At 30.5% G+C, this 11,268-nt stretch overlaps 1 protein-coding gene across 2 annotated transcripts in view; it reads right to left on the bottom strand.

Moving 5' to 3' along the window:
- LOC105208354 (ecdysone-inducible protein E75) overlaps positions 1–10,483 on the bottom strand; it is a 40,978-nt gene extending 30,495 nt beyond the window's left edge. The window contains exons 1-2 of one of the 2 annotated variants that reach the window (XM_054229341.1): positions 10,328–10,483; positions 7,682–9,889 (exon numbers count right to left, since the gene is read on the bottom strand). In XM_054229341.1, the coding sequence (XP_054085316.1) occupies positions 7,682–9,317 (1,636 nt within the window). In that variant the 5' untranslated portion in view covers positions 9,318–9,889; positions 10,328–10,483. Of the gene's footprint in view, positions 1–2,051; positions 2,759–7,681; positions 9,890–10,327 lie in introns of those variants that run through there. The other variant, XM_029039363.2, reaches the window with a different exon arrangement.
- Between the last annotated feature and the right edge of the window lie 785 nt (positions 10,484–11,268).

Raw genomic sequence — 11,268 nt, 5'->3', positions numbered from 1 at the left:
ACAACCTTGAAAGAACCCAGAAAGGCGTAAAACAACGATTCAAAGAGAAAAACTCCAATGACGAGAAAAAAATTACGCTTGAATGAAGAGAATAAATAATATATTATTTTATTTACCTAACTTGTTCTTTCAAAATGAGCTACGACGTAATTGACAACATTTTGCCCCATTCATATACATATGTACATACATACGTATTTGAACACGAACATACATATATTCTAATATATATGTATATGTACATGTATATTCCTAAATTCTCACAACATGTATGTCATGATGTGTTCTTTAAGAAATTAAAATCCAATAGTTTTAAAATATGCATAAAAAATATATCACAATACTATTTCGACTCATAATTGGAAATAGCAAAATTCAATGGGGATTTAGTGTTATTGCAGAGCAGGCATTTGCGAAAATACTTACATATGTACCTACATTGGGCTATTTATAAATGTATGCACAAAAGTACACACAAAGAAACGACAGGTCTTACATGTCATGTATAAATAAGCTTTTTTTCAAAGCTTTAAAAAGCTTTTACTCTGTCGGTACTGTTATGCAACTTAAAACAATAACATAACTTTCATATGAAGATGCGTTCTTAAAGTATATACAAATGTTTGTAGTTCTAACTACGCATGTATGTATATAATCATTTATGCATAAATGAGTATATATGAATATTTATATATGTGTCTTTTATCAACAATGTTACTTATATACTATAGGTATAAAGAATTTGAGATCAAAACATTTAAAAGTTTCGCTTAGAAGTCTACTTTAAAAGCTTTAGCAGATTCGTTTGGAGTCCCAGTGAATCAAAATGAATCACACTCTGCTTAAAACTGTATTTTATTTGCATTATGAAATAAGTACTGAGGTATCATTAGAATTTAATGGTACCCACGTACATACAAACAGACATATGTACGTACTTTCTAAATAAATAATTAAATTGTAAACTCCATATTTCTTAAAAACATTATTATATAACATTATTGCATAAACAAAAATACACCAAATGTATATATGTATATGTTCATATTTACATATTTTCTTCATTATACTTAGATGCTGTTGAATTCATGAACTGATTTCGATCTAAATGTCGTTCACTGACCTAATTAAATTAAAGGAAACAATCTCCTAGCAGCTATAAAGTCATATACAATACACAAAAAATTTTGAATCTAAATTGAATTCACAACGTTTTACATATATTCGTAAATATGTATGTATGTACATCGTATTTCCTAAAACATATGTAAAGGAAACGAATTAATAATATATTAAGAATTTTGTTCAGTATTTTCGCATGATATTATAAAATATATTTTTATATCTCATACAAAACAAAAAAGCTTTTCCAGATATAGCTTTTTTAATTTCCTTATACAACATTCCCATTGACACACACACACAAACGACTATCAGGAGGTGACTATAAACAATATCTAGAATGCTTAAGCTTATACAAACATTGAATTGTGTATGTGCCAAACCGTCTCACACCACTATCATCCCCTATACCTTCAAACGGCAAATGACTTCAATGGCTTTGGCCTTGGAAACGCTTTCAACGTTTTCAACGTTCATTGACCTAACTATTCGTACATACATATGAATGTATGTAGCTTTCGTTGATATGACTGTATATTTTTAGAACCATGTATGTGTTATGAATTTGCGTGAATTTGACCCAATAAAATGAAGACTAGGAGTATGTGAGCGTTCTATATACTATGCTAATGTTTTGGACACTGTTATCAGTTCCACAATAGAGCAATTTTTGTTTATACTAGACTATATATAAAATTCGGTACCGGTTTGTATGTTCATATTATGCGAAATTTCTATAATTCCGGATTTCTTATTGAAATCTAGGTATGTCTATAAAAATGCAAAGTGTATTGAAGGGTATATAGTGTTAAAAAAATAGTTAAAGAATGTATGGTCCGAAATGCCATAAATAAAATAACAACACACAAAACTTCTCTCTCAATTTCAACTGGGATTCGGGAGTAATGACTTAAACTTGTTTCGCTTACCGGCTAGAACGTGTTCTATCAGTCTTTCTCCATCATTGATAACGCAGGTGATAGTCATTTTATTAATATTTTTATTAAAGTTGCTTGGTTCCAATTTCTGTTATTTTATTCGTTCGAAACTTAATTGTTTATAAACTATAATTGAACAACGTTTTTGACTGCAATATTCATGTTTTACCGATGATATTTCAATACTTTTTTCACTTACTAAAAATTAGAGGTATTTATATGCAAACATTCAAAAATATTAAAAATAACAAAACATCTGTGAGTTTTTGTAACAAAACTGTAAGTGAGTACTTTGTAACAAATCTTATTCATAAACTTATTGCAATTCAAAGGGTCGATCAATTATTGTGATTATATTTTTACACTTCTCTATGAACAATTTGAATTCACTTTGAATAGCTACATCTCAAACATGGATGCTCATAAAAGTATCGTTCTTAAAATTTATGAAAACGTATTCACCGAAAATATTTTGTCCGATAAACTATACAACGTTGTTCTGTCCTGTGAAACTGATAGAATAAAATCTGCAGTTCATGTTAGAAATATTATTAGCAAATGAGCACTTGCAAGTTGTTGTCATATTTGTTATGTTGTTACGCGAAAAGCTTGAGAGCTTTTACCATTAAGCTTGATTTGGGTTAACGTAATGAGAAAGCGCAAATTTAGAAGTTTATGTACATATTTATTTAACATTAAAAATATCTTGCTTATTTCAAATGAAAATATAACTGGTGCGAAAGTTTTCTCTTTTATTATGATTTTTTACCTATCTTTCAGTCATGGAAAATCAGGTTTCCAATTTTTTTTATTCAGATATCAGAAATCATTTCGGTGAACTCACGTCTAGTTCGAACTACATTTTCATCTTTTTGATTATTTTGATGTGGTAATTTAGTAACTTACATTGCACAAAATGTCGAGAAATTATAATAAGGAAGAATGTAATAACACATGTTTTAGACGGAATATTAAGAAGATTAATAGAGAGTAAATTAAGCAAATTTATGATATATACAAAATTCTAGTTGGTTCAGAAAGTTTTCGAAGGCCACACGTTATCGGCGGTCGTTCACTTGTCAAATACGAACGCAAAGCTCTTACTGGCATACTTCACTATTTTTCACCCTAATTCAATTCATATAAATGAAACTAGTTTTCTGAGCGATGAAACGAAACTTATTAGCGAAGAATACATACATACGTATGTTGAAAATACCGAAAATAAGAATTTTTGTAATTTAATTTGTACTTCTAATAATGTGATATTTACTTAAGTATGAGAAAAATACACGTAGTATTAAAATTGCTTTAGGATTGATTTACTTCTTGCTAATATTATATTGGCAAATATCCGCTTTTTTGCTATATAAAAAATGTTACAGTGATCGGATTTAGTTCAAATATGCGCCGTTTCGTTCGATAATCTGTTTCCATCTAGACGGCAACTTCATTATACCCTCCTCGTAGAATCGCCCATCGTTATTTGCGAAGAACTCGGATAGCCACTTTTCACAAGCCTCTTTTGAGTTCAACTTTACACCACAAAGGGTGTTCGCCATGGACAGGAACAGGTGGTAATGTCTGATTCCCTTCAAACCCCACCAAACACACAGCAATATACCGATACATCGCCCAGGAGATGGGAGTTAGTCACCAAACCATTTTAAACCATCTGCATAATTTGATCGGTATTCGTCGTCACAGGTCTTCCGCCGGCTGCCTTATCCATGGTCTCGTTTACACCCGCTCTTAATCGTAGAAACTATTCCTTCGCAGTTGGAAGTGATAGAGTACCATGCCCCAGAACATCATTATTCTTACGGAACGTTTCTCTAGCAGATTATCATTTAACGAAGGAAAACTTTAAAATAGAGCGAATTTCGGCGATAGTGAACTCCATGATTACTGTTGAACGCAATATCCAGGCTAATCATGAATGTAGAAATATACATACATACATATGCATATCTACAATTATTTCTATATTTTTAAAAGTTGTATGGCTATGAATTATGAGCTGTTAATGTATATATTGATATACATACATACATAAATGCATTAACTAATATGCACACAAAAAAGTTAATGAATATTATTTTAACAGCGACTTTAATTTTGAAAGCCCTTAGTGTTGGGAGCTTTTAAGTGCACTTACTATTGCATTTAGAAATTTGTGAGCTTTTAGTAGCAGGCGATGATGCAGTTTTCCAGTTTATTCGACTGTTAAAATGCTATAAACCAGCAGGCATATAGACATATTATAAGTTTACAGATTTGATGAAAGCTTTTGTTCTCCAATAGAGTTTTTAGGTATTTTATAGAAAATATGAACTTAACTTGTATGTTATTCAAAATTTCTGTGTTTTGATGCATATTAGTATGTAAAATGCAAATGCAATTTAGGCTACATAAGTGTAAAACTGTTTTTAAACAAGCTTCGTAAAGGTACACAATAGTATTCACGATGGTAACATCATTAGATATTATAATAATAAATAATGAAAACGATTATAGAACATAATTTATTATTCTTTCTGATCATTCACGATTTACAATATTTTAGTAAGTAGTCGTAGCAGTATGTATATTTCGGCCATTATTGAGAATATATTCTGAAATCTGCAATTTATTGGAAAATTTGGAAATAATGTATTATAGCCACAGAAATTTAACTTTATATATTACTCAGTACATTATAATTTGAAATTATATTAAAAAAATTTAAAGAAAATTAAAAAATATTCTACTTTAAGGAGAATACATATGAAAGCTGTAACTAAAATTGTTTACTAGAGATTCTTAGGAAAATACATTTCTCACAGTGTTCTTAATAAACCTGTTTATCTGAATAGCGTGCAAAAATATATAGTATATGTATAAATTTACGAGAACTTCAAGACAAAATTGAGAGGAAAACCCGTTCTCAACTTTGAAATATCTACAGTCAACATTCACCTTCATGAACTTCCGCGCTTCTATAAGGGAAATATTTTATCAGTCATGCGCACTTTTACTGCTTGCTTACTCATTTCGCTCTGATTTTAATTGTTTGCTCAATTTAATAAATTGCATACATATGTATACATATTGTCTGTATTTTCAGTGTTGTTTTTATGTAGATATATATTATGTATATAAAGATTATTTTAATATACATGCTTATGTATTTAAATGTATAGTTTGTTACTATGAGACAAACGTATGCAATATGAGAGAACCCAAAGAGAATCGTGACTGCTTTGCTCTTCGCTTTCTTTGTGTAGGCGCACGTGTGTTTTTTGACTTAATGTTTGCTTGTGGTAGTGTGACATTGACATTGAATTTTTAAAATATCGTAGATGGCCATTGTACATTTGTACATAACGCATATGTATAATTTAAGTTGTTATATCTTTACATTATTTGGAGCATAAAATTTATCGAACTCTACCCATTTAAAATTATTTATAATATTATTTACCTATATTTTCCTGCTAAGTTTCTAGATGAACGTTAAATCAGATTTATTGAACCTTAAAATTCTTGTTAGAAGTAGTACCTAAGTATATTAATGCATTAAATAATTTGATTGACAAATATGTATATAAATTATCTATAATACAATACAAGTAAAGGAGAACTTAGAACGGGCTGAATCGAATTAACGATGCTCTCGAAAATATAAAAAGCCTTTACCCACTTTTCTATGAGTGTAGATATAAGTAATACCATATGTATGTATTTTATACTTTTGCTTATACATATGTGACAACTTCATCAAAATAAAAACTTTAAAAATATACATATATTTATCATAAAAATATATTCATTTAAAACAAGTAAGGAAAGGCTAAGTTCGGGTGCAACCGAACATTTTATACTCTCGCAATTTATTGATATAGTTTTATTAAGATAACACGCAATTTGACCCAAATATTCGGTGTAAAGTCCAATAGAATAACGAAAATCATCATAAATGAGTTATGAGGGCTGAGGTAATTCCTGAACCCTGATTTCCCTCATTTTCACCACCAAGTTAGACTATATCCCAGACCAAAGGCTCAGTTAATTTTGCTAAGATATCTCATTAACCGATATTCAATATTGAGTTTTATAGGAAATAGGCGTGGTTGTGAACCTATTTCGCCCATATTATTATGACTGAATTTCATTGAAATCGGTCGAGTAGTTTCTGAGATATTGTTTTAGACCTATAAGTGGGCAAAACCACACCCATTTTCCATTTTTTTAAATCTGAGTGCAGCTTCCTTCTGCCATTTTTCTGTAAAATTTAGTGTTTCTGATATTTTTCGATAGAGAGAGAGAGAGTTAACGCACTTTTAGCATGGTGTGGTTATTATCCGATTTGACCTATTTTTATGGTGTGCTGACTGCAGAAAATTTGGTTTATATAGCACAATTGGTTTGCGCGATATATACAAAAAGTATTTTGAGGGGCGAACCACGCCTACTTTACCAAAAAAAAAAATCCCTCCAAATATGCCCCTTCCTACTGCGATCCTTTATACCAACAAAGTTGCTACGAGAGTATTATAGTTTTGTCCATATAACGGTTGGTTGTAAGTCCTAAAACTAAACGAGTTAGATATGGATGACGAGTAAACTAAGTTGTTTGTACATATCTCGCAAACTACTAAAGGAAACTTTCTAGAGTAGTTTCTTTTAGATACTGCCTTTTACAGTTCACAAATGGAGGAAATCGGGTTATAACCACGCCCAACTCCCATACAAAGGTTATGTTGAAAATGACTAAAAATGCTTTAATTCAGTAAGGAAAACCATCAGAAGCCTTAAATTTCATTATAAAGATGGTACAGAAGTGCTGCACTCAAAGTGATATACAAAATTTTAAATGGGCGTGGTTCCGCCCATATCTCCGAAACTACTCGACCAATTTCAATGAAATTCGGTCCATAATATCTTCCTAGCTTCCAAATGATATGTTGTAAAACTAGTTCAAATCGGTTCACAACCACGCCTACTTCCCTTATATAAGAACTTGGAAGTCGGTTTATAGTTTACTTTACAATATACATATACAGTTAGTACTAGTGAAGATATCGGAATAGAACTTCGCTCAAATACTGCATTTATAGTGTGTCACCTCACTTCTCAAAATCGTCCAAATTGGTCCATAAGTTTTCAAGATCCTATATATCGAATATGAGGACCTCAGTACTTCTATCAAATTTTTTACCGAAATTATAGTTAAGTCTCTGAGATATTTTGAAGAAATTTTGAGGGAATATGTTTCTTCTAATAATATGTCTAAGTGCCAACAATGAGTGAAATAGGGTCATAACTTCATCTATCTCCAATATACTTAATATTAGGGTTTTCAAACTTTCAGTGAATACCATATATATGCCGAATATGTGAGTCAAATTGTTTGTTATATTAATAAATTTAAATAAATAAATTGCGATAGTATAAAATGTTCGGTGACACCCGAACTTAGCCCTTCCTTACTTGTTGATATTTAGTTTTAGCTATAAGCTCATGTCGTTTTTTTCATAACATGTTTTGTGATGGGTATATTTGATAATAATCTAGTCTCTAATAATCGTTCTATAAAATTTGAGAACCAAATATAAAGTTAGAATGATTTTTTAACTTACCTAAATCTGGAATTGAACTGGATGGCTCCTCATTAGTGGAATTTCCCCCATTGCTGCTATTGACCAAAGTGATAGAAGGGCATGTGTTTTTAATTTTTGGAGGTGGTGGTGGCGGCGGACGCATGGCAGTGTTAGTGTGACTATGGAGTTGTTGGTCGTTGTTGTTAATGTTAGTACATCTATTGCTACTAGTAACTACAGGTGTTCGAAAATTTCGGGACCCAGTCGATGTTGAAGAAGATGTGTCAGCTGACAACTGTGATGAATTAATTCCATCTTCTTGATATGAGGAAATTTGATGTTTGTGTTGGACAAATTTAATATGTTGTTGACGTTGAAGGTTTGTTGGTATTGAGTTGGATTGATGTGTATTAGTAGTAACGATATATTTTCGTGTCGCTGACGAAAGTGAATACCGGTGTGGTTGCGAATTACTTAGTGTTGTCGAAGGAGTTTCCATTAAAACTTGAGTAGATGATGGATCCGTTGCAATAACGGAACATGTTTGAAGTGACGTGGAGGATGACAGAGGAGGAGAATTCAATTTCTTTCTTTGATAGTGTCCCAAAGTATCCGATGTGTGAATTTCATGTTTTTTGTTGTTAACGGTGACTTGTGTATGCCCTTGATTGTTTTCAATAGTATTTTGTTGAAATAAATATGATGTTGGTGTATCTTGTGGTGATATAGAATAGCGACGTGATACAATCGGAGAAACGGGAGCAGATCGAGATTGGTGATGGTGCAATAACGGCGGGGGAGAATCGGATTGTCTAGAAGATTGAACTGATCTTGTGGAAGGTTCTTCGTATAATCTACCATCTCTTATGACCCGTACATGGTGTTGTAAAGACAAGGGTGGTGGTGATGGTTGTAATGGACGATTTGAAGAAAAGTGTTGTAAAATCCGAAGTGATGAAGGTGGAGAAGAAGATAAACAATCCGAATTATTACTTGAACTTGTAAAAGTGGGGTTTCCTTCACAATGTGAAGGGCTTGCAGAATGACGGCGCTGTATAGGAGCTGACGACATAACATTTGATGGTTGTCGGGAAATAATAATTTGCGGACCAGCTATAGAATCCGTTTGTTGACGTTGTAAGACTCGTTGTTCTATTCGCGCACTTGTAAGAAGAGAATGTGGATGCTGAGATTGGTCTCTGGAGATGGGTTGTTGGGGGTAAGAGTGTCTTATGATATTTCCAATATCACTTCCCCGATCGTTAGATGTGGATCTATTAACGATTTCCAAGCGAGGTGTCAATGTAACTTTTTGAATAGCATTAGTATTATTTAGCAAATTTACACTGGGTTGTCGTGGTTGGACAGTTTGTATTTGCACGTGTTGATAATTCACTGACGGCGTTAATGGGGGTTTAAGTACAGTTTCACTGACTTTTGACTTTTTAATTAAATTAGTTTGAGAAATATTTTCTAAGCGATATTCTTTTAAATCGTTTGATTCCACATATGCCATTTCTAAATCAATAGGCTCTGTTTTTATCAATTTTATGTATGACAAAGTATTACTACCTGAAATATTTTGATCAGAACAGTGGTCAATTTCGGTAGATGCTTGATTACTCGCGTTAACTAGACCAGAAGTTGTATCAATATATTTAAATCTCTTAATCATTGTGTTTGTTGTAATTTTATTACGAAAACTCAGGATATTTCAATTCATATAATGTAATTATGCAAATGAAATCCCGGAGTAAGAATATAATAAAATGCTGGCTTGGCCTCTTTAGCTTTTCTTTGATCACTATTCGTATATTTGTATACTATAGCTTTTACTGTCTTAGACTCTAATTAGACTATTTTCAAAACTTAATGTTATAGTCAGTCTCATTTGTTCAGCTTTATTTGGTAATGTTGACTGTGTCCTACATATATACCACATTCGTAAAAATTTCACTTTATATTATGATGATCTGCCTTGTATAATTACCATGAATTCTAAAATTTCAGCCTTCTGGTTTCAATGTAAATATTTCTATTGGTTCACTGTTCCTTAAATTTCGTTTAAAATTTCAATTGAACTCCATTGAATTTATCCATTTGATAATTTTGTAATATAAAATGTATATACGCTGTTCCTTAGATCACGAAGAATATTTATTTTTTCGTGTTATTCACAATATCTCCAAAATTATAGATGATTTATTTAATACCCTTTTGATTATATGTTTGGTAAAGCAGTTACATCTGAAAATTGTTAGAGTTATTAATGCATTAAGGGTATATATTTCACATATATATATATATATATATATATATTCAAATCGAATATATACTTAGTTAAAAATATTCTTTTTTTTCAATGTTTACAATATTAATAGTACTATTTTTCAGATTACATCGATTTAGGTAATCTAAGATCGTTCAAATTAAAGTTGAGAATCTCGAATACATACGACTTGCTTTTCATTAACTACCATTTTTTAAATTATACACACTTTATTAATAAAATTAAGTAATCAACATGGAAAAGGAATGTTATAATAAGAAAAAAAGTTGGTAAATTGATTTTGAAGAGGAATATAATAAAATTAATTGCTTTTCACTAACAAACATTTATATATATATATATATATATATATATATATGTATGAGTTTGTTAAAATAATGTTTATCAATACTCACATATATAAAGGCATTCTTCTGTATTTCCATTTTGATAGGTAATTTAATCATACCAGCATTGGAATTAATTTTTATCTTTATACAATAATATTTATGCAGATTCATTTATTATATTTTTTGTTTAATTTTAGTAATATATTATACAACATATTTTGTATATGAAGTAGTCTGTCATTTTCAATATACTCGAAAAATATTTTTTTTTAAATCCTGAGTTACTAGAGATTATTATATTGTACACTTATTAATTAGCTGCTTTAATTGCGGATGAAGCATGTGTTTTATTAAAATATAAATATTTTAATTTTATATTAGCAAATCATTTTTCACAGTACTTTTATGTTTTTTATTTATATATATATACATATATATTAATTTATTTATATTAAAAAGTGATAGTAAAAATATCAAAATTTTTCGATTTTCAGGAATTCAGGAGGAATTCATTTGACATATGTAAAAAATAATGTATATGAACGATCAATGTTGACCTTGAAAGATCCACTCCCTTTCTATAAGTAATATTCATTTTTAATAGTTGTCAAATTAATGAAAATTAAAATCTTTTATCCATACACACTTATCATAATTTGTTTATTTTTTTTAAGTATTGTCATATGCCAAATAGTTTTCAATACCAGATATGATAGAAATTGCAATCATTTTACCAATAAAAAAGTTATAATAAGTTAAAGTTATAAGATGGAAATACATCCAACATTTTTTATTGTTTACAAAACCCAAGTACCTTTCGGTGAAATGTGTGAAAACAAATTAAAACAGCTGTATGTATTTAGCAGATAACCGAATCACAGCAATAGTGCCGCAGCGACGCCGGTTTGACCATGAGAAACTGAAAATTCGCTTGACATTGACATTTCTAGTCTTTCACAAATGTATGGGTTGGGAGGAAAACTGGCATTGAATGACAGCTATAGCTG

The sequence above is a fragment of the Zeugodacus cucurbitae genome, chromosome 4 (genome assembly GCF_028554725.1).
Source record: "Zeugodacus cucurbitae isolate PBARC_wt_2022May chromosome 4, idZeuCucr1.2, whole genome shotgun sequence".
Classification (NCBI taxonomy): domain Eukaryota; kingdom Metazoa; phylum Arthropoda; class Insecta; order Diptera; family Tephritidae; genus Zeugodacus; species Zeugodacus cucurbitae.
This window is presented reverse-complemented; position numbering and strand designations above follow the sequence as displayed.